Source organism: Panthera uncia, chromosome E3, assembly GCF_023721935.1.
Source record: "Panthera uncia isolate 11264 chromosome E3, Puncia_PCG_1.0, whole genome shotgun sequence".
In the NCBI taxonomy this organism is placed as follows: domain Eukaryota; kingdom Metazoa; phylum Chordata; class Mammalia; order Carnivora; family Felidae; genus Panthera; species Panthera uncia.
Window position 1 is genome coordinate 13,944,668 of NC_064815.1, and position 27,835 is coordinate 13,972,502.

At 47.0% G+C, this 27,835-nt stretch overlaps 1 protein-coding gene across 1 annotated transcript in view; it reads left to right on the top strand.

The window, feature by feature from the left end:
• Positions 1 to 27,835, top strand: part of SLC5A11 (solute carrier family 5 member 11) — a 38,552-nt gene that overhangs the window by 4,220 nt on the left and 6,497 nt on the right. The window contains 7 exon segments of the mRNA XM_049638451.1: positions 1,416 to 1,520; positions 2,718 to 2,777; positions 9,133 to 9,237; positions 10,394 to 10,499; positions 13,097 to 13,177; positions 16,988 to 17,193; positions 21,617 to 21,752. Of these exon segments, the coding sequence (XP_049494408.1) occupies positions 1,416 to 1,520; positions 2,718 to 2,777; positions 9,133 to 9,237; positions 10,394 to 10,499; positions 13,097 to 13,177; positions 16,988 to 17,193; positions 21,617 to 21,752 (799 nt within the window).

Genomic DNA, 27,835 nt, shown 5'->3' on the forward strand with positions numbered 1-27,835 from the left:
GGGGGGGGGGGGGGGGGGGGGGGGGGGGGGGGGGGGTGGAGCTTGGAACCTGTCCTCAAGCATATGCGATGAGATGGGAAGGGGCTAGAAAGCGTTACTGGGACAAGGCGGAATGGATGTTGAAAACACAAATAACAAACACAGCAGTCCAATTGGTGTTTTCTTTTCGAGTGGACCTCAGGGCATTGCCAAATACAGCATGCACGTGCACACACACACGCATACACACACACACACACACGCACCCAGGTGTCTATGGGCCTGCCTACGTCATGGATGGTCAGGGATAATAGTTTACTTAGAATCTCCTCAAATAAGAGTGGAATCTTTGAACTAAGAAGAGGAAGGACCGCTCCCGTTTGCACTGACTCCAAAAGATGTAGGGTTTAAGGTGCAGACAGACAGGTGGTATCTGAGCCCCTGATCAGTGAAATGTGTAGAGACAATGACCATACTGTTCTCAAAAGGTACCAACGATATGCTTTGCGTTATATGTTCAACAAATTCCCTAAAAATATATATTCACTGAGGAGGATGTCTGGCACTGTGTCCAACACATCAGTAAGCTGGTCTTCACCCTCAAGGAGCTTGTATTCGAGTGTTTCCCGAAGTATGAGTAACAGTCGCTCTAAGATTTTCCAGCTGCACACTGACATAGCATTAAATAACTTCAGATCGCATAGTGTGAACATCATCCCTTTCCTATTCTACGTCACTCCTCCTGACTGCATAAAAGAAAAAGTCACAGTTTGGTGCTAATATACCTTTATGAGTCTTTCATCGCTGACCAAGCTCTATGTTTAATCAAGAGACTATAGGCCTCAGTGAGAGAAACTAGCTAGGATTTAGTAACGGAGATGGTGTCCCAGTTCCAGATTCTTAGGAGAGAAAATGTAATTTACCTACTTTGGGCCAAGTAACTGGGGTGTCTGGTTCAATCTGTTGAGACCAGGGATTGGGGCCATTGAGTATAGGCTTGGCCACTTAATGTTCTACCAGAAGGAGAACTATTTACTTTGCCAACGTAGAAACAGAACTGGGATATATAACAAAGGCTTCCTGATTCTCCTCATGAAGCACCTTCCCCAATACCTGTCCTCCTTTCCCCCAGGGACGATGCATACAGTTGTTCATGTTGTGCACTGCACTACCCTATGGGGTATGATTCACATTTTAGGCATCATAAAGATGCATACTTACTGTGCCAATAACTGATAGATGGAAGTAAGAGAGTTTGGGGGAAGACGAGTCTTTCTAATTTGAAAAAAAGGAAGATGCCAGATGGGCTAGGGATGGCCCTGCCTTCTCTATTTCTCCTTCTGTCTTGGTCCCTTTGGATCACGGGAAGAACTGAGGGTGGGGAGAAGATACTGTAGACCTTGGCTCCAGGATCTGACTTGTCTGTCTCCCTACAGGTGGGTGCGTCCTTGTTTGCCAGCAATGTCGGAAGTGGGCATTTTGTAGGCCTGGCAGGGTCGGGTGCTGCTGCGGGCCTTTCCGTAACTGCTTATGAGTTGAATGTAAGTATCTTACCGGGGGTGTCGACAGCTCACCCTTTGCCCAGTAGGTGACCCTGGGGGACAGTGTGAATGCCCCGTACTTGTAAAAATGGAGCAGTACTTCACGAGGAGACAAGCAGGAAGTATCAAGGGTACCCCTCGCCAGCTAAAACTAGTTTGACCCGCAGGCTTCTGGCTTGCGTGGGTGTGCTCGGTGCTGGCCGGTAAGGTCAGGACCCTAATAAACCACTGTGTGGGAGAAGAGGGCTCCGAATCCCTTCCCTGTGGAGGCAGAAGCCAGAAGGTGTCCCGGGACCAGAGGGATTTTCTGTGTATCACAAAAAGCAGGTGACATCTGTGGTGTGGTGCTTTGACCTATCTTGCCCGGATGCCCAAGAGCGAGGACGCACTGTCCTATGGGGCAGGGCTCGTGAAGGATATGATTTTCACTGAGGAGGAGGGCTTGCACTGTTAGTGGTGGTTTTCATCTTCATAGTGACTAACTTTCTTTGAAACAAACGATTTACTTATTTATTTATTTATTTATTTATTTATTTATTTATTTTTATTTATAGATAAGCTCTATGCCCAACATGGGGCGTGACCTTACAACTCCTAGATCAAGAGTCATATGCTCCACTGACTGAGCCAGCCAGTTTATTTATTTTGAGAGAGAGAGAGAGAGAGAGAGAATGTGAGCAGGGGAGGGGCAGAGAAAGAGAGAGAGAATCCCAAGCAGACTCTGCACCATCGGTGTAGAACCCACTGCAGGTCTTGAACTCGTGAACTCTGACCTGAGCCGAAAGCAAGAGTTGGACACTTAACCTACTGAGCCACCCAGGCGCCCTGTGACTAATATTTTTAAAGTGCTCATTCTACCCTGCGGCCTACACTACACGCGTTACCGTATGGCGGGATCCCTTACAAAGCCCAGCCTGGCTCAACGAGGGAGGGGATACGCCTGGAGGAAGGGGGAGGACATGAGGTTTAGGGTGACACCGGATGAGGAGTGACGGAAAAGCTTCTATTTCCACTCTTCCCTCCTTCGTCCCCTTCTGCCACTTAAACGTGGAAATATGATGGTCCAGGGAGGGTGAGGTACGCAGACTGAACCAGAGGTGGAGCCAGGCCTGGCTACCTCCAGGGGCAGAGGGAGATTCAGATGAGCGCCTTGAGGGTTGGCGGGAGCCGAGTCCTGACTCTCTTTTCCCCGGGCAGGGCTTGTTCTCCGTGCTGATGTTGGCCTGGATCTTCCTGCCCATCTACATCGCTGGTCAGGTGAGTGTGGGGGAGTCGGGGTGCAGTGGGCTGAGAAACCCTTTGGAAGGGTCACCCCTGCATTCCCTTCTTCCCCCCTGACGACCTCCCTTAGTCCCCGGGAGGTCGGTCCTTGCATGGCAAGGGACGCCGCACAGGTGAGACCAGGGGAGCCCCGCCCTTGGCAGCTCCCACCTGGTGACCAATGATCAAGATGCACATGGGCTGGAGGAGACGGGAGCCCAGAAGCATCTCTTTTCAATGCGAACACACCGGTGTGAGGCTCGTGGTGTCTTTGACGTGTGTAGACGGTAACATATTACTGTTTTTCTTCCTTTGCACACAGAGCTGTAAAAACTGAGTTCTTTCTGGCAGATGCGAAGGGTCAAAATGTTTGTTCCCAAATAACAATGCTGCTTTAGACTTAAAATATCTATCTATCTCTATCTCTATCTCTATATCTATCTATCTATATATGTATATACACATACATACATACATACATATGTGTATATATTTTTAAGTTTATTTTGAAAGAGAGGGAGAGAGAGAATCAAGCAGGCTTCATGCTGTCATGCTGTCCGTGTAGAGCCCAATACAGAGCTCGAACTCACCAAATGTGAGATCATGACAGCTGAAATCAAGAGTCGGACATTTATGGGGCGCCTGGGTGGCTTAGTCGGTTAAGCGTCCAACTTTGGCTCAGGTTGTTTGAGCCCTGCGTCAGGCTCTGTGCTGACAGCTCGGAGCCTGGAGCCTGCTTCGGATTCTGTGTCTCCTTCTCTCTCTGCCCCTCCCCTGCTCTTGCTTTCTCTCTCTCTCTCTCTCTCTCTCTCTCTCTCTCTTTCTCTCAAAGATGAAACATTAAAATTAAAAGCAAAAAAGAATCGGACGTTTAACTGACTGAACCACCAGGCACCCCTGCTTTAGACTATTTTGAAAAAGTAGTTTAAAAAATTGTTTCTGATCTGACAGCTTTATGTCACTCATACTGTCTAGATTTAATTCTGCTCCAAAGGTTCTACCACATGGGGCAAGATCATACTCAGGACCATTCATAAGGCAAGAACTGGTTTTAACTTTTGATTATGGCAATTAAAAACTACACAAAGTAGGGGCGCCTGGGTGGCTCAGTCGGTTAAGCATCCAACTCTTGATACTGGCTCAGGTCATGATCTCACAGTTTGTGAGTTCAACCCTTGCATCAGGCTCTGTGCTGACCGTGTGGAGCCTGCTTCGGATTCTCTCTCTCTGCCTTCCCCTGCTCTCTCACTCTCTCTTAAAATAAATAAATAAACTTAGAAAAATATTTAAAGAAACTTAAAAGAAAAAATCTACCCACTCCATTTTTATTGGGAAATAAATACATTGAAAACGTGATAAAACACAGATGCACAGCTTAATAAACTATCGTAAAATAAACACCCGGATCAAGACATAAGACCTAACCTCCCCCGTGTGCCTTTAGCACGTGACCATGCCTTCCTTTCTCCTTGAAGTTCATCTAGTTAACTCCTTTGCTTCTCTTTGCAGCTTTCATTATGCATAAGTAGACAGTTGGTTTAATTTATTTTTGAAAAAACGTATACGGGATCAGGGTAACATATTCTTTCATTAGTTGATATGTTAATTTTTTTTTTTTGCCGTGCAGTTCTCTGTAGTATGACTACAGCCCATGTGTCCATGTGTTTATCCATTCTTTTGTTCATGAGCATTTAGGTTGTTCCCAGTGTTAGGCTGTGATGACTAATGCTCCCGTGAGCATTTATACAAGTGTCCTGAGGCACGTAAACAGGTGTTTATGGAGAGTGTCTACCTATGAGTGTCTGGGCTATTGGGTATGTTTGTCTGGCTTTGCTACATACTCCCCCAATATCCCCCAGAGTATTTCTATCAGCTTAGAGTCCCACCAGCAGTGTCTGCAAATCCCCTTGGCTCCATTGCTTCACATCCTTGCCAACACTTGGTATTTTCCAACTTTAAAATTCTTGCTAATCTCAATGCGCTTTCGACTGACAATTCTATTTTTATTTTTTTTGGCCCTTTGGATTTCCTCTTTGGGGAAGTCACTTGTCTTGGGCTTTTGCCAACCTTTTTTAAAATTATTATTAGGTGAGGGGCGCCTGGGTGGCTCAGTCGGTTGAGCGTCCGACTTCGGCTCAGGTCATGATCTCGCGGTCTGTGAGTTCGAGCCCCGCGTCGGGCTCTGAGCTGTCAGCTCAGAGCCTGGAGCCTGTTTCAGATTCTGGGTCTCCTCTCTCTCTCTGCCCCTCCCCCACTCTTGCTCTGTCTCTCTCTGTCAAAAATAAATAAACATTAAAATAAATAAATTATTATTAGGTTATAGAGCTTCTTATTGATTTGTAGAGGTTCTTTATATATTCTGGAAACAAGCCCTCGGGGTGGTTTTATGTGCTGCAAATGTATATATCTATCTTTTTCTACTCTGTGGTTTGCCTTTCCAGTCTCTTAATGATGTTTTTGATACGCAGTTCTCAACTGCAATGTAGTCACATTTATCACTTTTTCCTGTCTTTCATGTTCTGTTTAAAAAATATTTTCCTACTCCAAGGTCATAAAGATATTTTCCTATATTGTCTTTTAGAACTTTTCACATTTAAGTCAATTATCCATGTAATACTGATTTTTGTCCACCGTAGTTTGAGAATGGGATAATGCTAACGCCACCCATCAGGAAACTTACAGACCAGTTCATTCATTCATTGATTGAAGATGCGTTTATTGAGCCAAATGTCAGCTGCATGCCAGGTCCCATCGGTTCCCCATCCTCACCTCGTGATGTGACCATTACAATGCTTTCCCTTCTTGCTGGAAATTTCTTTTTCATTCACAGGGAGGTTACCTCCTGTTCATCTTTCAAATCCTACTTTAAGCAATAGTTCCTCCAAAAAGCCCCTCTGACCTCCCTGGTGAGGTTAAATTTCCTTCTTCATCATATCGTGGCCTTTGCTGCTTTGCATTAGCTCATGTGGCTATGAAACTCAGATGCCTCCCAATAGACTGTGTGCCTCTTCTAGTAAACCAAGCTTTTTCAGTCTCAGGGGGTACTCTGCATTATAGGGTGTTCGCAGCATGCCTGGTCTCTACCAAGTAGATGCTTGCAGCACCCCACACCCCAAATTGTGACAGCCAAGTCGTCTCCAGGCGTTGCCAAACGTTCCCTAGGGAGATACAAAATCGTCCTTGGTTGAGAACCACTTTCCTAGACTGTGTGCGTCTCCCATTAGATTGTAAGCTCTAGGAGAGTGGGAACCATTTCTGTTCTCTCCTAGAGTTGTTCCTGGTACACAGGAGATGTGCAATTAAATATTGTTGAAATAACTCAGCAGCAGGGTCTTTGATGGATTCAGAAGGAAGAACATGAGGAATGAGCTAACACCCAAGAGAAGAGGCACTGGTTAGGGACCAGAAGTCTTGGTCAGATCCCAAAGCATCACCAGAGTTAGCAAGTGAGAGGGCTGTACTGATGAACATTTGGGGCGTCGGAGGTGAATGGGGTCCTGGGGCTGACGAGGCCCAGGTGTGGGTCAGGGAAGTGGGGGCTGGAACAGAAATGCCCCATTCTTGCCGGGGCTGAGCAGACTGAGACACCATGCAAGGTGTCCCATGTGGGTTCTCTGCATTGTCCCTGTGGCTGCTTCCACACTGGGGAAGGGTCTCCAAGAAAAGGAAGACCTTGAAGGAGCTGGAATCCCCTTGAGTCCTGGGCAGGGCCCTGGGGAAGGCTGGAGGTAAGGGGTGGGGGTTTCGGAGGAAGAGGGAGGGGATTTACATGAGGAGGAAGTATGGCAGTCTGGATGGGATGGGGTGGGGGAGACAGTATGCAGGTCCCGGAAGCCCCTTGCCGTCCTCTGCCCCAGGAAATGGGGGGTCTGGGAGGGAGGGGCCCCACAAGCAGCGAGGCCTCAGGAACTAGGGTACTCATCCCCCCAGGGCAGCAGTCATTTACTGCATTTATTTCTTATTCTTTTTTTTTTTTTTTAGTAGGCTCCACGTCCAACGTGGGCTCGAACTCATGACCCTGAGATCAAGAGTCGCATGCTCTACCAACTGAGCCAGCCAGGCGCCCCTGCATTTACTTCTTTTTAACATTCACCCAGCTACAACCAGAGGGTGGTTCCTGTGCTGCCTGTGGGCTGTCCCTCACCTCTTCGGCTCTGTCTGTCTGTCTTTCTCAACCTTGCTTGCTGGCAGATTGCCTTTTTAGCTCCTTGACAGCTTAACAGCTGTGGTCACAGACAGTAAATCTGCCAGGGAAGCCCGTTCCTCTCACCTGAATGGACTGAGGCTCTTCGTGTCCTCTCTAATCAGCTATCACACCATCACCACGGGCACATCCGTTCAGTACTGGTTGAATGTCCCCATGCGTTCGTTATTCCTTGATAGAGTGTCAGTGCATGTGCTTCTGGAAAATCTCTGTTGTGGGTACCTTGCTGCAAAACCAGGGGAAGACATGAGAGTCAGAGTTCCAGATTGTTCTCTGGGGGAGATGGGCAGGAGAGAGAAGCTTTTTTTCTTTTTTCCTATTTGAAAATGCCCATTTATTCCTGGAGTTCTTTTTTGTTTGTTTGGCCAATATTTTATTGTGAGAAGACGTTCAAGCATACATCGAAGTGGAAATAATTTTGCACCATACACCCTTGGGTTCTTGAATACCCAGATTACCATTAGCCATTTACAATTCTTATTTATTTATTAAAAATTTTTTTTAATGTTTATTCATTTTTGAGAGACAGAAAGAGACAGAACGTGAGTGGGGAGGGGCAGAGACAGAGAGACACAGAATCGGAAGCAGGCTCCAGGCTCTGAGCTGTCAGCACAGAGCCTGACGCGGGGCTCGAACCCAAGAGGTGAGATCATGACCTGAGCAGAAGTCGGATGCTTAACCGACTGAGCCACCCAGGTGCCCCAACTATTTACTATTCTTGAACCGAGTCTAGCCATCTAGTCTTTCCCAGTATCCCTTCACAATCTGACCTCGAAATGGATGGTTTGCCATTCATGAGCTTGTGGTGGGGGACCTGTTAGTTTTCTCCTCCCTGGGTTAGACTTGGGGATACCCAAGCAGCAACAGCCTGGAGGAGAGGCTGCAAACATTTCTGCAAATATCTTTATAACTGGGTCCTTCCCCATCCAAGATCTAGTACCTCACGGAAGAGCCATTGGTTTGATGTCGCAGTGTCTCAGCTGCAAGTCTGGGGCTAGAGTACAGTGAGGGTGAGGAGATTGGGAAAGAACATGCCAAACCCTCAACAGTGGTTTTCAGCAGCACACCCCAGTCACTTGGGTGCCCATATGGTAATGACATCTGACTTTGGACCACCCAGCCTGGGGCATAGGGAGCCGCCATGATTCAGTGCCCCCCCTCATCTTTCTGCCAATCCTGGAGCCTGCTATTAGAATCCCCTGCTTTTCCTGGTAACCTGCCCCAAGGTTTAAATTTTGTTTTAATGTTTATTTTTGAGAGAGAGATACAGAGCATGAAATGGGGAGGGACACGGAGACACAGAGAGAGAGAGAGAGGCGGGGGGAGACACAGAATCTGAAGCAGGCTCCAGGCTCTGAGCTGTCAGCACAGAGCCCGACGCGGGGCTCAACCTCACAATATGGGATCATGACCTGATCTGGGGTAGGACAGTTCACCGAGTGAGCCACCCAGGTGCCCCCTGACCAAAGGATTAGAATAGAGCAATTCCCCAAAGTTTGGAACCTGGACGAATGGAGATTCTTGAGATGCTTTTAGGTGTCAGACATGGGACCCGCCACACTGAGTCACGTGGTGGAGTTATTTCCTTTTCTGTTGTCTTTCACTTGTTTGATGGGCTCAAGGGGGAAGGCTTACATTGGTCCTAGCCTGTCTTCAAGACCAATCCAACACTTCTCCAGCATTCTTTTTCTTTTTTAAATGAGTAGGCTCAGGGTCCAGAGTCTTTGGTGTTGCCAGAAAGGAATAGAAAATAATGAATTGTTTTACTACCCGGTGTTTATTTTACTACCCGTTGTTTATTTTTGCTGGTTCTCTTAAATTTAGGGTTGATTTTCCATTTATGATGGTGATTTGAAGTTTAGGTAAATGTATTTAACTGTTTAGGTGAGCTGGTTGAAAGGAAAACATTAAGTAACTAATAAGAGATAGCAAACTTTGGGATGGGATTGGTAGTTGGGTACATCCCCCTGCATAGAACCCCAATTCCTCCACACCCCACCCCTCTGCCCCCATTTTCTCCTCCTTTCTTAGGCCTATGATCAAGAAGGCCATTGGTGCTGCTGAGTTTGGGGAGGAGGGAAGGGCCAGTGCCCTGAGACCATGTGCCCAAAGTCAGGTATGTGGTGACCACTGAGCTCTGGCCCCTAGGTCACCACGATGCCAGAATACCTGAGGAAACGCTTTGGTGGCAACAGGATCCCCATCATCTTGGCTGTGCTCTACCTGTTTATCTACATCTTCACCAAGATCTCGGTAAGGTGGGGACATAGCCCAGCCGTGTACCTGTGGCATGGTGAGAAGATCAACGACAGTCACTGCTTGGGAGTGTGTCCTCCCTGTGCACTTCCTCCTTCTGTTGGGCAGGCTTCTGGGAGGTTAGCAAAGGGTAGGAGGGGTGGGAGGGAGAGGACAAGCATGGGCAGAAGTTGGGAGAAGGTTCTGCCAAAGGTTCTCTGGCAACATCTCTAGACGGTGCAGGTCACCCCTTGGGTGGAGCGGTCATATTCCTCCTGGGATTAGACAGTGATCAGCTATTAATCGGATGGGCTGCGGCCATTGAGCCTGCTCCACCTTGAACTTTGGTTGGATGGGCCACTCTCTAGAAAGAGGCCAAGAGCAGATGCCTTGCGGCCTCCAGGCCTGCCTGTGACTCAGCTGATGCTGTCTCCACTTCCAATTGGGGCTGAGGAGAGCCTGTCTCTTGTGAGGAGAGTGCAGGGGGTGCAGAGGAATTCCATTCAATCCAAACAACAATAACTGAGTCCATGCCAGCTGCAGGCTTGAAAGACAGACGTTGGATGACAGCATCCTTTCAGAATTCTGCCTCTGGGTCTGGTGGAAAGCTACAGATGTGGGGAAGCCGTCACCAGGGAAGTTATGACCAAGGAGGATTACGAACTAGAGAAAGGGGACTAGTGTTCCCGATGGATGGACTAGAGCAAGCAAAACATTGGCGACGTGGATGGGCATAGCTTGTTAGGGAAGCGGGGAAGCAGTGAGTGAGGGAAATGAGGCCAAGGGTCAAGCAGACCATGAAGCCTGGCATGCAACTCTAACTTATTTACATAGACGTTGTCTTGGGGGCAGTAGGGGGCCACGGAAGAATTTTAATGGGCAGGAGAAGGATGATATGCTCATGGCGGTATTTGATAAAGGTTGCAAAGTGGAGAATGGAGGCTAGAAAGACCGGGAGTAGCAGCAGGAGGGCCACTGAGGAGGTTGTCGTATTAGCCCAGTGAATGGGTCTCAGATGTACTTGCCCAAGGGTCCCAGTTTGAGACCTCTGATACAGGAAGAGGTGGCTGAAGAAAGCACAATGTAGGACTCTTCTGTTTGCTGGAATCCAGTCTTAGGGGAACTTGTGCTGAAAATGTCCATTCATTCATCCGTGAACTTCATGTCTCTACAGGTGGACATGTATGCGGGTGCCATCTTTATTCAGCAGTCTCTGCACCTGGATCTCTACCTGGCCGTAGTTGGGCTGTTGGCCATCACGGCTCTGTACACCGTTGCAGGTGTGTCTGAACGAGAGGTGATGCCTGAGAGGCCGTGGGCCACCCCCGCCCCCATCTTTTCCTGGCCCATCTTCTGATGTTCTAGCGTGTTAAAACCATCCATTCATTACACCTCGGTCAATGACCCCAGATAATGTGGTGCCTCTTGGCCATTGTCTAAGGGAAGAGGGCTTCCCGATTAGAGGGAGGATTGAAAAATGCACCACGATTGCATCAAGCTATTTTCCATTTATTTACTGCAGAATTATTTATTGAAAACTGAGTGAGGCGCGTGTCTGTTCACATGCACTCTGCAAAGCGAGATGGTAAGCAACTGTAATCTCGGAGAATAACGTGCGGCAGCATCGTTTTTCCCCGTCGGAACCACACTCCAGGAGAGTGACTGGCATAGAGTATGGCCTGGACAAATATCTGTGTTGGAATATTCACCTTTTAATCTTCATCTTCTGCTCCAGCTCACCCTTCTCTGCTTCCTCTTCGTATAATATAACTCATTCCACAAATCTGTCTGGATATCACCTACATGTGCTAGACATCGTGCTAGGAAATGAGGTAGAGCAGCAATAGACAAAACAGGCAAAATCTTGACCCCAAAGGAACTTCTATTCTAATAGGGACGGGGAGACAGACAATGAACAAGGAAACCAATAAATTATATCAGGATGTATTGTTATAATCTGATAAGTGCTGTGAAGGAAGTTCCACGCAGGGTGAGGTGGGGAGTGATGGGTAAGGAGAGGTTTTTTATTATTATTTTTTTTTACATAGCATGTTCAGAGAAGGCCTTTCTAAGGTGACATCTGAACCACATTTAAATGAAAGGAAGGAAACTTTAAAGACAAGGACAGAGGAAGAGAAGACCAGGCCAGGAGAAGGGCACATGTAAAGACTCATGCTTTGTTTGGGGAACAGAAAGGCGGTCAATGTGGCTGACGCTGAATGAGCAGATGGCTCAAGCTGCGACCCGCTAACCTCCAGGGGGGCCACTCCCACCAGGCAGAGCCGGATTGCCACACCCTCCCCCGCCCCCCACCCCGTGCGGCTCAGCAGGGGATGGGGGAAAGGCCAGCAACCGGTGCCTTGAGGGAAATGAAAGATGAAATGAGCCTGGATCTTGCTCCGAGGGCTGTGGAACACCACGGGAGGCTCTAAGCTCAAGAGCGGTCAAATCAAACCCATGCAAAGGCCCCTGAAGAATCTCTCAGAGTGTTCCACACTAATGGAAGCTGTGTGCCTGGAGCCCAGGGAAAGGGAAGGGCTAGTCCCAGTAGCCAATTTACCTTTGTTTCCTGGTCTGCGTGTCCCATTAGACTGTAATCTCCATGAGGACAGGGAACATGGCTGTTTTGCTTGCTTCTCTATCCCTACCATGGAGAGCTAGGTAGGGCACTCACCAGATATTTGGTGAACAGTTGAATAAAATACTAAACAGAGTGCATGGCACGTGATAAATTGTTCAGTGAACATCAGTATAGAAACGACGGCGGGTTTCAGTGGCACCCGGCTTCAGGATCACTGCACTCAGGCAGCAGAGAGTTGGGACAAGAGTCTAGGCTGGGTGTCTGCCCATTTGTGACAGGGCCCTATTCCTGCTGGCCAGGAAGGAGGAGGCATGGTAGAGAACCCCACACCTCTGCCCATGTTTTTTATTGCACGCTGACTTTGCCCACTCGTAAAACATGCTCAGATCAGATAAACATCCCTTTCCCTTTGGGAAGAAGGAGGTATAGTATAAGGAAGAGACTAGAAAGATGGCCTTGGCCAGATAGATTTGCTGCCATTATTGTCATTACCAAGACTATGCTAGGTGGCAAAAGTAAGAAGAATTCACTGAGGCCAACCACAGGAGCCTGCTCAGGAAGCCTGTTAGGGCTCTGAATACCTAGTACTCATATCCTTTTTCCAGGGTTAAAAATAAAGCTGTTCAGAGCTTGGGGACTACAGGCCATGCATCACTTCCTGAATCAGTTAGAAATTACTGTGTAACGAACCACCCACAGATACAAGGATGTAAAACAATGGTCTTAAGCAAGAGCAGAAGCTTCAGGGCCCTTGAGGGCTAGGCTTAGGCCTGCACAGTCGCACTCCCCCATATTCTGTTGGTCGAAGCAAGTCATTTGGCCAACCCCATAGTTAAGACATAGAGAAATCAGCTTTATTTACATCAACATGAAAAGCAGGAGAACCTGGGTGGCTCAGTTGGTTAAACATTCAGCTTTGGCTCAGGTCATGATCTCACAGTCCATGAGTTCGAGCCCCACGTCAGGCTCTGTGCTGACAGCTCAGGGCCTGGAGCCTGCTTCGGATTCTGTGTGTCTCTCTCTGCCCTTCTCCAATTCATGCTGTCTCTCTCTCTCTCTCTCTTTCTCTGTCTCTCAAAAACAAACATTTAAAAATTAAAAAAAAAAAAAAACAACAACATGAAAAGGAGCAGGAAAGCCACAAGGCAACATGGGCCTGTGCCCAGGAAGGAGGTCTTGTGGCCATCTTTGTAAACAACACTAAGAAATCTCAGGTCTTGAGCTTCCAGATTCTCTCTGTTGTTACCCAGGGTGTCCGACCCTCATCTCCATGCTTATTCCCACCCCCACCCCCAGGTGGCCTGGCTGCTGTGATCTACACGGATGCCCTGCAGACTCTGATCATGCTTATAGGAGCACTCATCCTGATGGGCTACAGTAAGTGGGGCCCCAGGGTCACTTGGGTGGGTGACAGGCCCTCTCTCAGGAAGGGACATCTGCTCTCATCATGGGGATCAGCAAACCCAGCTGCCAAAAGCATACCCCTGGGGCATTCCATCACGGATGATTTCCTTGAGACATGGTTGTTTTAGCTGGAAGAGAACTGAACTTATGGAAATTTACTGTTTTTTTTTTTTTTCAAGTTTATCCATTTATTTTGAGAAAGAGAGAAAGCACCGGGGGGGTGGGGGTGGGGGTGGGAAAGGGCAGAGAGAGAGAGAGGGAGAGAGAGAATCGCAAGCAGGCTCTGCACTGTTAGCACAGAGCCGACGCGGGGCTCCGACTCACGAACCGGGACATCATGACCTGAGCTGAAGTCGGACGCTTAACCAACTGAGCCACCCAGGCGCCCCGGAAATTTACTGATTTTTAGGTAAAAATGAATAGTTCCTCCTATATTGAGAGGGAAAAATGATTAATAAATAAAAGGGACACAGGGACAAAATTCTTCTTACAGAAGAATTCCAATTAATAAATGCAGACAGAGGGAGAGAAATAGAAAATCAACATGAGGGCACCACTGTGATAATTGGAGGCAAGATTCAACGGTAAATGCTCAAGATAGCAGGGATTTTTGCATGATCTCAGTTACCATGTCCAAGATATTCACTAATCACAAAGGGGAAAATAGTCGCTTTACCGTGGGGCAACCTGGCATGCACCATTGTAGCTAAGTGATTGCGGTCAATGTCTCCAGGAATAGGACATATTGATATGTAGCTGCTCATAGGGTGAGAGGGACATAACGGAGCCTCTGTGCCACGCTTACCAAAAACACATAATTATTCAGGAATAAACATCAGACATCCGATGGAGAATCATTTTACAAGATTCCTAGTCAGTTCCTCAAGAGTGTCAAAGCCACAAGAAATAAGGACTCGGGAATTGTCTAGGAACAGGGGTCGAGGAGATACGAGTTTTATCATAGCATTGTGCCTTTCTGCACACTTTAAATTGTGTTTATGTGCAGCTTTCGTCTTTTATCTTTTTTATTTTTTTTTTTTTTAATTTTTTTTTTTAACGTTTATTTATTTTTGAGACAGAGAGAGACAGAGCATGAACGGGGGAGGGTCACAGAGAGAGGGAGACACAGAATCTGAAACAGGCTCCAGGCTCTGAGCTGTCCGCACGGAGCCCAACGCGGGGCTCGAACTCACGGACCGCGAGATCGTGACCTGAGCCGAAGTCGGATGCTTAACCGACCAAGCCACCCAGGCGCCCCAACGCTTTCATCTTTTAAACAAAACTTTAAGGAAGTTAATTATGGAAAAATTGTTTCGCAACATGAACAAAAATTGCTCATTAACTTTAACAAATGTTTTGGACCCTCATGAAGAAGAAAACTTCACTGATATACTGTATATGAAGAGGAAATACAGGGGCGCCTGGGTGGCTCAGCCAGTTAAGCATCTGGCTTCAGCTCAGGTCATGATCTCACGGTTCGTGAGTTTGAGCCCTGAGTTAGGCTCTGGACTGACAGCTCAGAGCCTGGAACCTACTTGGGATTCTGTGTCTCCTTCCCTCTCTGTCTCTCCCCAACTCTCGGTCTCTCTCAAAAATAAATAAACATTTTTTTTTAAAAAAGAGGAAATACAAATGAGTAACAAATACATGAAGGACAATTGTCAGCTGTATTAGAAAAATGCTCGGTGTGGTCACTGTCATAAATACCAAACCTTTGAACCTCCCAGGGCTTCACGAGCTGCTTATGACAGGTTTTAGATGCAAAGAGACCCAAAATATAGATCTTCCCAAGTTCTGTCATTCTTAGCAACACCTCTAGATCTTTCTCCACAAAAGTATGGGTTCTCAGTGGGGAAGTTCCATTACTTAATCCATTACAGTCAGGCAGGAAAGAGATTACAGATCAGCCCTCTGTAATCTTCATCAATCTGCTTTATTAGATGTTTTCCCAAGGGATCTGCAGATATTCACATGTTGAAAACTAACTGGCCATATACGTGTGGGTTAATTTCCGTGCCCTCAATTCTGTCCCATTGGTCTATGTGTCCCATTGGTCTGTGAGTCTTTATGCCAACACCATATGGTTTTGGTTTCTGCAGCTTTATAATAAGCTTGAAATCAGAAAGCACAATGCCTCCCACCTTGTTCTCCTTTCTCGATGTTGCTTTGGGTATCTGGGTCTTTCGTGGCTCCATATGAATTTTAGGATGATTTTTTTTTTTTTCTATTTCTGTGAGGAAAGCCATTGAAATTTTGATGGGGATTCCACTGATTTTGTAGATTGCAGGGCACCTGGCTGGCTCAGTTGTCAGAGAATGCGACTGTTGATCTCAGGCTCGTGGGTTCAAGCTTCACGTTGGGCATAGAGCTTATTAAGAAAAGAAAAAGAATCTGTAGATCTCATTGGGGGGTGTGGACATGCTGATAATATTAATTCTTTTTTTTTTAATGTTTATTTTTACTTTTGAGACAGAGAGAGACAGAGCACGAACGGGGGAGGGGCAGAGAGAGAGGGAGACACAGAATCCGAAGCAGCTCCAGGCTCCGAGCTGTCAGCACAGAGCCTGATGTGGGGCTTGAACCCATGAACTGTGAGATCGTGACCTGAGCCGAAGTCGGACGCTTAACCGACTGAGCCACCCAGGCGCCCCTGATAATATTAATTCTTCTAATCCATGAACACAATATCTGCCCATTTATTTGTGTTTTCCTTAATTTCTTTCATCAGTGTGTTATAGTTTTCAGTGCACGGACACTTCATCTTCTTGGTTACAATTGTTCCTATTTTTTTTTTTTTTTTAATCCTCTGTGATGCAATTGTAAACGGGGTTTTCTTAATTTCTCCTTTCAATCGTTTGTTAGCGTATAGAAACACAACTGATTTTTGTATGTTGGTTTTTGTATCTGCAACTTTACTGAATTCATTAAAAAAATTTTTTTTAGATGTTTATTTTTCAGAGAGAGACAGCACAAGTCTCTCTCAAAAAAAAAAAAAAAAAGAAGAAAAAAGAACCTTACAATATTACACTCCCAAATCCTCTCTTCTTTTATTGTTGCCATACATTTACAGATGTTTTAAACCCCAATACAACGCTACAAGTTTTGCTTTAGACAGTCATTTGTCTTTTAGAGTGATTAAAAAGAAGAAAAAGCCTTTTTTTTTTTTTTAAAGCCATTTATATTAACCTTCATTTTAACTAACCCCATGTTGGGTGTAGACATTACTTAAAAATAAAATCTTAAAAATAAATAAATTGTTATTACGCTCACTGCTGTTCTTACTGTTTAATGGAGCAAATATGTAAATTATTGAGTCACAATTTTTATGTTTCAATGATTGTCTTCAGTATATCTGTTTCCTTTACAGTCCTATGTATTTTGTATTATGTTATTAATATTTTTTAATGTTTATTCATTTTTGAGAGAGAGAGAGAGAGCACCAGGAGGGGAGGGGTAGGCAGAGAGGGAGACACAGAATCCAAAGCAGGCTCCGGGCTCTTAGCTGTCAGCACAGAGCCGACGCAGGGTGAGATCATGACCTGAGCTGAGGTCAGATGCTTTACTGACTGAGCCACCCAGGCGCCCCTGATTATTAATATTTTGAGAAGCAATACATAATCACTACCGAAGGCATATAAAAAAAGTTAAGAACCTTGAAGGCGACTAACCTTCCTGAGTAGCTCTGCTCTAAGTAGGATTTCACCCATCTCCTACCATCCCCTTAACCACTTGGTGTGGATTGCTCTGAGTTTCTGGACAATTTGCTATTCCTCTGAATTCTAGGTTTTGCTGCAGTCGGAGGGATGGAAGGCCTAAAGGAGAAGTACTTCTTGGCCCTGGCTAGCAACCGGAGTGAGAACAGCAGCTGCGGACTGCCCCGAGATGACGCCTTCCATATTTTCAGAGACCCACTGACATCCGACCTCCCGTGGCCCGGGATCCTATTTGGAATGTCCATCCCGTCGCTCTGGTACTGGTGCACGGATCAGGTACAGACCAGCTGGCTGAGCGAGCGCCCTCCGGGAGGCTTCTTTCCTTGGGGGGGGGCGGAGACTCTGGTTTTTCTTCCCTCCATCTGCTCTTGTTTGCATTCCCCGCCCCCCTTGCCCCCAAGCTCGACTACTTCCTTTTTACATCTGTGTGTTGTTTTACCTCTTGAGCTTGCTCATGTAGGGGCAAATCCAAAGCTACTAATATTTGCAAAGGGGAACTCTTTTCTTTTTGAGAGAGAGAAAAAGAGGGTGCAAGTGCGCAAGGGGCAGAGAGAGAGAGAGGAGAGAAAATCACATGAGGGGCAGAGGGAGAAAGAGAGAAGTGGGGTTCCCCCGAAGCAGGGCACAAGCTTACCCAATGTGGGACTTGAACTCACAAACCGTGAGATCATGACCTGAGCCAAAGTCAGATGCTTAACGACTGAGCCACCCAGGTGCCTCTCTCTTTTTTTTTTTTTTTAAGTTTATTTATTTATTTTGAGAGAGAGAGAGCAGGAGCAGGGGTGGGGCAGAGAGAGAGAGAGAGAAAGAGAGAGAGAGAGAATCCCAAGCAGGCTCTGCACCATCAGTGCAGAGCCTGATGTGGGACTCAAAACCATGAACCGCGAGATCATGACCTGAGCTGAAACTGAGAGTTGGTCACTCAACTGACTGAGCCACCCAGGCGCCCACGAAGGGAAACTCTTAATACATCCTGCTAATGTCGGGAAAGATCCACTAAGCAAAACAGGTGATATATTTCAAAAGGAGGTTAAAACTGATAGTGGGCCTCATTTGCTCAACAAATACTCACTGGGTGTCCTCTGTGCACCAGGCACTTGGAAATCATGAGCAAACAAATCAGACAGGGCTCTCGCCTCTCTCGGAGCTCACCTTCTTCTAGTGGGGGGGTAGACAGACAATATATCTATTTAAGCAAATTGTGTGGAATATTTAAAGGTGATATATATCATTTTTTTTTTTTTAAAGCAGGGTAGGGAAACAGGGGTTGAGTGTGGGAGTGCAGTTTAAAATAGGGTGGTGGTATGGGTTCCTGGGTGGCTGAGTTGGTTAAGCATCCAACTTTGGTTCAGGTCATGATGTCACGGTTCGTGGGTTCAAGCCTCACATTGGGCTCTCTACTGTCAGCACAGAGCCTGCTTCCAATCCTCTGTCCCCTCTCTCTGACCTCCCCCACTCATACTCTCTCAAATAAATACACATTTAAAAAATTAAAAATAAATTAAAATTTTATTTATTTAAAAAAAATTTTTTTTAATTTATTTTTGAGACAGAGCATGAATGGGGGAGGGTCAGAGAGAGAGAGGGAGACACAGAATCTGAAACAGGCTCCAGGCTCTGAGCTGTCAGCACAGAGCCCGACACGGGGCCTGAACTCACGAACCACGAGATCATGACCTGAACCAAAGTCGGATACTCAACCGACTGAGTCACCCAGGCGCCCCTGAAAATTTATTTTTTAAATGTGTATTTATTTTTGAGAGAGAGAGAGAGAGAGACCGTGATTGGGGAAGGGGCAGAGAGAGAGGGAGACACAGAATCCAAAGCAGGCTTCAGGCGCCCCATAAAAATAAATTAAAATTTTTTTAAAAAGGGCAGTGGTGGAACGTGCAACTCTTAATCTCAGGGTTGAGCTGACGCCCCACACTGGGTGTAGAGATTAAAAATATATACTAAAAAATAAATAAAATAGGGTGGCAAGGGGAGGTAGGACCAAGAAGTGACCCTTGGAAGCACAGGCTTCGAAGGAGAGGAGCAGGGCTCCCAGCGATAGGTGGGGAACAGAGTGTGCAGCAGAGGGAACAGCCTGTGCAAAGGAGAAAGCAATAAGGTACAAGGCAGCACAGGATGCATAATTAGCCCTTGTGTTGACAGAGCGTGGATAGAATCAACGTTCACATTTCTTACATTTGCACAAAGGAGCCGGATGCATGTAGGTAAAAGAAAGAAGAGGGCTCATGGGCAGGGAGACAGGGCAGACGCGCCAGGTTGGATGGAAGTTGTTTCCTCCTGTGCACCTGTTCGTACTTTGTCAAGATTTAAGCCCCGTGAATCAAAATGCCTCTCCTGTCGAAGACCAGAGATCCGTGTGCCATCTTGGCAGCCGTATTGCAGAGTCAGGGCTGATGGAAGTTTAACCGAAGTAACGATCATGGCGTGGGGCCGCGGAATGTATGCCGGTCAACACTGCAGGAAAAGGAGGCCAGGTCCCCCCACGGGCCGCGACTCCTCTGCGCCCGGGGCAGTGGTGGGCGCAGCACACATGAACCGCCCCTCTAAGAGGGAGCCCGTCCTTGGCAAATCTTCTCCCCCTCAGCCCATCTCAGGTAGAGGAGACCTTGGGACACAGCGCAGATCTAGGTTAACAGCATGAGCTTTGAACTTCACAGGCCTGGGAGCACCTGGGTGGCTCAGTCGGTTGAGCATCCGGTTTCCGCTCGGGGTGTGAGTTTCAGCCTCGCATCGGGCTCTGCACTGACAGCGCGGAGCCTGCTTGGATCCCCCATCCCCCTCCCTCTCTGCCCCTCCCCCACCTCAAAGATAAACATGAAAAAAAGCAAACTTACCAGGCCTGGAGTTAAGTTCAGGGGGCGTAACCTTGGCATCCTAACATCTTGTTTCCTCATCTGTTAAGTGGGGTTACTAATGGTTACAGAAGAGGGAAGCATGAGGAATTCGGTCATAGTCCTTTTGTTGCAGAGACAGCTGATATACCATTAAAAACATTTATAGGTTTGCTATGGTTTATGTTACTGCTATTTTTTTTTTTTAAGTAGGCTCCACGCCCAATGTGGGGCTTAAACTCATAATGTTGAGATGGAGAATCGCAAAGGGGAGCCTTGTGTGGCTCAGTTGGTTAAGTGTCTGGATTCAGCTCAGGTCGTGATCTCACAGCTTGTGGGTTCAAACCCCATGTCGGGCTCTGTGCGGATGGCTCAGAACCTGGAGCCTGCTTTGGATTCTCTCTGCGCCTCTCTCTGCCCCTCCCCTACTCACGCTCTGTCTCTCTCCCTCAAATAAACGTTTTTTTAAAAATTAAAAAAAAAAAAAAATCACATGTTCTACCCACTGAGCCAGCCAGACGCCCCTGTTAACTGCTCTTGACACAGTATGAATTTGTGCAAATATTTCCTTGAGATTCCTCACGCCCTTCTTAGTTGGGATCCCAGCATGCACCCTTTGAAAGCCGCCTCCAACCCACCTTGCATGGTTCAGGAGCCTGGGGACGTAGTCACAGAAGACTCTGTCTCCTTCCAAATGCCAGGCAGGGCAAGAGGGCCTAGAAACCCAAGCCCTCCTTGACGCTGTACTGGTTTTGACCACACAGTGTAGCTGCTGACCTAGATTCTGTAGGGTCTTCTGACTTGGTTCACTGTGCTGGTGCTGCCCTAGGGAACGCACAGCCCTCTGTCTAGGCTACTTTTAGAACAGGACACGGGCAAAGCAGCATTCACAATTCACAAAGAATGTTCCAGATCTTCCTGGGTAGAGACTGAGAAGGTAAGTAACAGTGGACAATTATAATGGCATTTAAACATTTCCTGATACTGATCCAGGCCCTGATCTAACCATTCGGTGAATTAATTCCTTTTCATACTAGTCCTATGAACTGTGGTTCCATGACTTGGGCCTGGGGGTGTGCTCTGTCTCTCTCTTAAAAAAATTTTTTTAAATTAAGAAAAAAATTTTTTTAGCGTTTATTCATTGTTGAGAGACAAAGCAAGAGTGGGAGAGGGGCAGAGAGAGAAGGAGACAGGAGACACAGAATCGGAAGTGGGCTCCAGGCTCCGAGCTGTCCGCACAGAGCCCGACACAGGGCTCGAACTCACAAACCATGAGATCATGACCTGCGCTGAAGTCGGACACTTAACCGACTGAGCTACCCAGGCACCTGTCTCTCAAAAATATTTTAATGTTTATTTATTTTTGAGAGAGGGAGAGGCAGAGCATGAGTAGGGGAGGGGCAGAGAGAGAGGGGGAGACACTGAATGCGAAGTAGGCTCCAGGCTCTGAGCTGTCAGCACAGACCCGACACGGGGCTTGAACCACAAACCATGAGATCATGACCTGAGCTGAAGTCGGATACTTAGAGAAGTTCCATGGGAAGTTGTAACTGGCCCACCTTGGATTTGTACTTGTCCTTAATTGAAAATGGTAGCCAGAGAAATAGAGTAACTCTGTGGAGAAATCTAATTGGCCAGCGGCAATCCCAGGATAAAGGAGTGGGGAGGGAACAGAATGGGATTCCTGGCTTCCCGAACTGTACCATGGGTATTGGAGATAGGGAAGCAATGTTTCCTCTGAGGGAAGCCAGGCAAACCAAGATCCTAAGTCCTTGACACGTACTCAGGAGCTGTGCACACTTAGTTTGCCGTTACAGAGAGCCACCTCAGCTCCCAACCACCCCACTGTTTTCCAGGTGATTGTTCAGCGGTCTCTGGCTGCCAAGAACCTGTCCCATGCCAAAGGAGGCTCTCTGATGGCTGCCTACCTGAAGGTGCTTCCTCTCTTCATGATGGTATTCCCTGGAATGGTCAGTCGTGTCCTCTTCCCAGGTGAGAAGACAGTGGGGAGTAGAGGCCATCTGTCTTTGGTTTCAGGCCCTTTGAGTTTCATACATGTTCTAAATGTATGACTGCCATCATAGAATGTGATTGGAGTCCCTGCAGAGTGATTTTGACTGAGGTATCTCCATCCGGACATTTGACTCTATACTGTTTCCCAACAGGGGTTCAACAGGAACGTCTAGTATATGTCCAATCGAGGGGTGACCCGTGTGTATTTTTTTGAAGCCACAAACTGAGCTAAGACCTTGTGGTTCCAGATGTCAGTTTCCTAAAGACTAATGTGAGAGTTCCTCTTAATGCTTTAGTGTTTCAGCTCCATTTGGTCATTTTGGCCCAGTGGCCAAATAACTTTGGGGGTATTTAACAAAAATCAGGGATATCATAGCCTCTAGAATATTTGCCTTAGAAAAGTTTTTTCAGTCTGGTAAAGTGATGACATTTGCACTGTGTGGATAAACAGGACTGGGGGGAGGGTGTAATCGGGAGTCACTGTGATGTCAGGAACTGCTGATCTGTATGGAGGAAAGTTCCTCTTCTTCCATATCGGTGAGCCTTCTCTCATGCCCACCAAGGCTGTTGTTAACTCAAAGGGGAGTGTAACCTAGAGTGCTTCCTCCTTTGTGCTTTATCCTAAACAGTGCCACCTGGTAAAGAAAGGGTAGTGTTATGCCCAGAATTCGTGATCCCCAAAGACCACTAGGGAGCCGAGTCCGATGCAAAAGCAAAGAGCCTTTATTCGAGCTAGCTCGAGCTCAATCCCCTACCTGCACCGACTCAGCGGTGAGATACCAGGGAAAGGGAAAAAGAGCGAGTTTCAAAAGGACAAAGGTTTTACTGGGGCCTAGGGGCAGTTGGTCAGGTAATGGCTATGGCCTCAGCCGATTGGCTGGGGAAGGGTCCGAGTCCTGTTAGGCAGGTGAGGGGGGGGTTACTCAAGGGGAGGAGGTGTGGTCAAGGTGAAGGACACAGAACAAGATGGAGTCGGCCGGCGTAGGCCCGCCCTTTCAGTAGGATGGCCCAGAAATTTTGTCAGAATAATTTAGGACAGTAAGCATTAGGAGGAAAGTGTGGGGAGCTGTCCGTGGTGCTAGACGCTGGGCTCATGCTCCTGCAGTCCAGATGGCATGGAGAACCCAGAGTCACTGGGCCGGTGTCCAGGGAAAGTGCACAAGGCTTGGAAAAACCCTCCTGAGACTAAGAGCTGGAGTGACTTGATGGAAAGTACACAGCTCTCGGGTAGGCTTAACATGTGCACAAGAAAGCAGCTTTAAACAACCTACGTTCATCACGCCGAGTCTTACCGAGAGTGCAGTGGTTATGAATATGGACTCTGATTTGAACGGTACAGCCAGAATCCTGGCTCTGCCACATACTAGCTGTGTGACCTTGGAAAGCCACTTGCCTCTGTTTCCTCACTCATAAAACGGGGATATTACTTCATGAGACGTAAAGCAGTTCTGGCACAAGTAAGCACTGTAGAAGTGTTTGCTCTTTTTTTTTTTTTTTTTTTTTAAATGTATTATCTCATTTACTCCTCAAAACAGCCTTAAGAGATAGGTACTGTTAGGGCTGTTTTCATTTACAGATGAGGATATTGAAGTTCAGAGAAGTCAGTTAATCTGCTCATTTATTTATTCTTCTGTGTATCCACCAAAGATCCTGAGAGCCAATGATCTGCCAGGCCTTATTCTAGAAGATGCTGGGGATCCATTAGTGAATAAGACAAACAGTATCTCTGCTGTTGTAGGGCTCACATTCTAGTGGTAGAGGAGAAAAAGATTATAAATATCCATTGATTGTGCCGACAGCTGTGAGTGACAGGCACAGGGAGATGTTGCAGGGAATTCTGGGCAGTGGTTTCTTCTGACAAGCTTTCCAGGGATGTCCTCTGTGACAAGGCAGCCGTTGATCCACAAAGGGGCGCCTGGGTGGCTCAGTCGGTTAAGTGTCCAACTTTATCTCGGGTCGTGATCTCGCGGCTCGTGAGTTCGAGCCCCACGTCGGGCTCTGTACTGACAGCTCAGACCTGGAGACTGCTTTGGATTCTGTGTCTCCCTCTCTCTCTGCCCCTCCCCTGCTCATACCCTGTCTCTCAAAACTAAACATTAAAAAAAAAAAAGTTGATCCATATGGATGTTTTCAAAATACATTTCAGAGTGGAGCCAATAAGATTTTTTTTAAGTTTATTCATTTATTTTGAGAGAGAGAGAGAGAGAGAGAGAGAGAGAATCCCAAGCAGGTCCTGCGCTGTCAGCACAGAGCCTGATGCGAGGCTCAGACTCACCAACTGTGAGGTCGTAACCAGAGCTGAAATCAAGAGTCCAGCATTTAACGACTGAGCCACCCAGGCGCCCCGAGCTAATAAGATTAATGATGGGTTGGATGTGGGGGTTAAGGAAGAGCAACCTAGACCCCTCCTAGGCTACGTGACTTGCCAGAAGTTACCTGGCTAGTGCTGGGTGAGCTGGGATTTGAACCTAGGTGCATCGGCCTCCAAAGCCCGACTCTTAATCACGTATCTTAGGATTTTTTTTTAAGTTTGTTTATTTTGAGAGAGAGAGCACGCATGGCAGGGAAGGGGCAGAGAGATAGGGAAAGAGAGGATCTCAAGCAGACCCCGCATTGTCAGCGCAGAGCCCGACGCGGGGCTCGAACTAATGAATCATGAGGTTTTGACCTGAGCAGAAACCAAGAATTGGATGCTCAACTGACTGAGCCAGCCAGGTGCCCCTCATGTTACTGTATCTTGCAGCAAATTACACTTTAAGCTTTGGATCGGTGTCTGGAAGACCAATCACAAGACCCTGACCATCACTGTTAACAGCCAGCCAATCAGCAATCACGATGCCATGTTCTTTGCCCCTAAGGACTTTGTAATGTAATGGATGAGTCTGGTACTCGGGAAAAAGCAAGCTAAAATATAAATCAAAACACTCTAGCATGTGGTACCAGCAGTAAGTGTGAAGGGAGAGTGAAGTAGGGTGGAGAGGGTGAGGTGGTCGTAGTGTGTTTGAAGGCCTGGACAAGTGCTTCTCCAAGTGTGGTCCCCAGTCTAGCAGCATCAGTGTCACCTTGGAACTTGTTAGAAATGCAGGCTTTCAGGGGCGCCTGGGTGGCTCAGTCTGTTGAGCATCTGACTCTTGATTTCGGCTCAGGTCATGATCCCAGAGTTGTGGGATCGAGCCCCCTCCACACTCAGTGTGAAGCCTGTTTAATTCTGTCTCTCTCTCTCCCTGTCTCAGTCTGCCTCTCTCCCCAACCTGTGCTCTCTCTCTTTAAAAACAATGCAAATTTTCAGGCCCCATCCAAGACCTACTGAATCAGAATCCCTTGGAGTTGAAGCCCGGCAATCTGTTTTTAACAAGCCCTCCAGAAGACTGAGAAACCCCGGCCACTCTACTTACCTGTTCCTGTGTCTTCCCCCATGTCTGCTCTGCCAGGTGCCCCCTGAATCCTCAGTTGGGTCCAGAAACCACCTAAAAGGATGCTGCAGTCCTGAGCTATCATGAGTCTGGACAACACTCTCTTCCGCTTATCCAAGTGAGAAATGGTGCAGACTTTGAAATGAACCCTAGTGGAAACTAAGGGAGAAGCAAAACCACCCTCAAAACCAATAAAACATGAGTCTAGAAATGTGCCCATTTTCAAAGCCAATGGTCCCACCTGAGCCCTGGAAATACGCTAGGGGAATGAGACCCACCCATGATACTTCTAGCTGTATGATTTGAGGAAGCCTTTTCACCTCTCTGGGCCTCAATTTACTTGCCTTTAAAATAGGGGTAATAACCACATCTTCCCCATGGAGTTGTGAAGAATATAGAGAAGGTATATGTACTGTCTTTCTCCGTAGCACCTGAGCCATAGTGAACCTCCGGTGAATGTTGGCATTCAGAAACAGGTTTTGTGTTATTCGGATCTGACATTGCCAGAAGCATCCTTCCTGTCAGACATCAGAGGTTCTGACAGAAGAACCTGCCCCAGATCTGAATGGTTGATTAATTAACCTAAGGCATGTGGGTGGTTGTTACTGAATGGTGGGTTAATGATCTGCCAGGCCGCTGGTTCCACATGTAACTTAGCTGAGCCAACTAATATCCTTATGGATTCTTTAAGCTGAACAGACAAGGACAATGGCCTTGTAAACTGTGTCTGTCACATTTCATGGTTGAAGGTTGCATGTCGAGAAGGGTAAACAACATGAAGTTAACAACCAAAGGTTAAACTGTGTAGTTAATTAAATATCTCGGGGAGAGTCTTTCTCCTTCTAGATGTACCTTGAAGAGAGGGGCTTTTGGACAAAAAGAAGCAAAGCCCATAGGATTTGAAGGTGAACAAGACCTTTGCCCGACTGGGAGGCTCCTTACCATGTTCTGGGCATGGGAATGACAGTACTTCCTTATCTTTTAAGACTTCTCAGAGGAGTCATAAAAAGCCAAGAACTTTGAACTCTCAAAATAATTTTTCTTAAGATGTTTTCAGCTCAAGACTTCTCATCAAATATCACTTTTGGTCTACAGTTTTAATTTTATGTAAGGATTGAACCAGAGTTTTGGGGGCATCTACTTCTATTCCGCAGCAATTGTATGATCAGTTGTGGCCACAACACCCATTGGTGGATGTTAGTGGAGCAAAGGGTCCCGTCCTTGAGAAGACAAATGACAGCGTGTGGAGAAATTTTATAGAGACCAGTATGACTTTGGACTTCCCAGTGGATGAAAGGGCCAAGAGTATTTCCATTTCTGAGGTCTGATGTTACAAAAAGGAAGATACAACAATATTGCATTTAAAAAAATTTTTTATTCATTTTTGAGAGAGACAGAGACAGAGTGTGAGCAGGGGAGGGGCAGAGAGAGAGGGAGGCACAGAATCTGAAACAGAGCTGTCAGCACAGAGCCCGACACGGGGCTTGAACCCACGAACCGCGAGATCATGACCTCAGCCGAGGTTGGAAGCTTAACCAGTTGAGCCACCCAGGTGCCCCATTTTGCATTTTAAAATCGTGGTCTCCTTTGACATTTATTAAATTAGCAGTTTTAATGCAGGTAAAAATATAGAATATATAAGCTCATCTGGTATACTGTCCAACATCTGCTTTTGAGGCCTCACCTAAATGGTTATCATGACATTGGAACTGCATTGGAGTGGGCGGGGGGTGGGGGGGAAGTCAGCACAGGCAGTGGAGGGCTCCATGTTCACTTGTAAACTGAGGTTCGAGATGGGCTGAAAAGCAGTGTCACCCCTCAAAATGAGGAAAAAGGACTGAAGCCTTTGGATTGAGAATAGGGGGCCAGGAGTGATTCATGGGAGTTAGTTTTCAGTCCATCTGGCAGAGGAGACTTGAGAGATCACAAGTGGCCCAGCCAAGGTGACAGGTGTTGGGTAGACGTTGGCACGGTGGTGAGGAGCATTGGTCGGCTCAGATATCCGGAGCTGAGGAAGGCAGAAGGTGACAAGGTGACAGGAAAGAGGTCACTCAGATGCAGGTGCCGAACCATTGAGACCATACAGAGTTCTGAAGGTCCCAGTGGTCACAATTGAGCCTCAGATGAAGTGACTGGCTGACTCATTAAAGATGGAAAACATACACTCTCTTGGTCTTCCTCCTCTGAAAAATTGGATTGGGAGTCAGGAGACCTGGGTTTCAGCTCTGCCTCTGACATGACATAGGTGTTTATAATCAGGTCCCTCGCCCTGGTTCCTTATCTGTGAAAGGGTTAAAGTAATCTCTGCCTTCCTCATATGGTTATGAAAAAGTAAACAGCAGTTCTGTGATAGCTAGCCTCGGCCCCATAAAAATTTATTGAGCACCTACTCAATGCCACACACTCTGTCCTCCGAGCCGGAGACCTAGGCTCATCTTCTGGGATTGTGTTCATCCTTAAGCTAGGAAGACATAAAGAACTACAGATGCCAGGGGGCACCTGGGTGGCTCAGTCGGTTGAGTGTCTGACTTCGGCTCAGGTCATGATCTCACAGTTCGTGAGTTCGAGCCCCGCCTCGGGCTCGGTGCTGACAGCTCAGGGCCTGGAGCCTGCTTCAGATTCTGTGTCCTCCTCTCTCTCTCCGTCCCA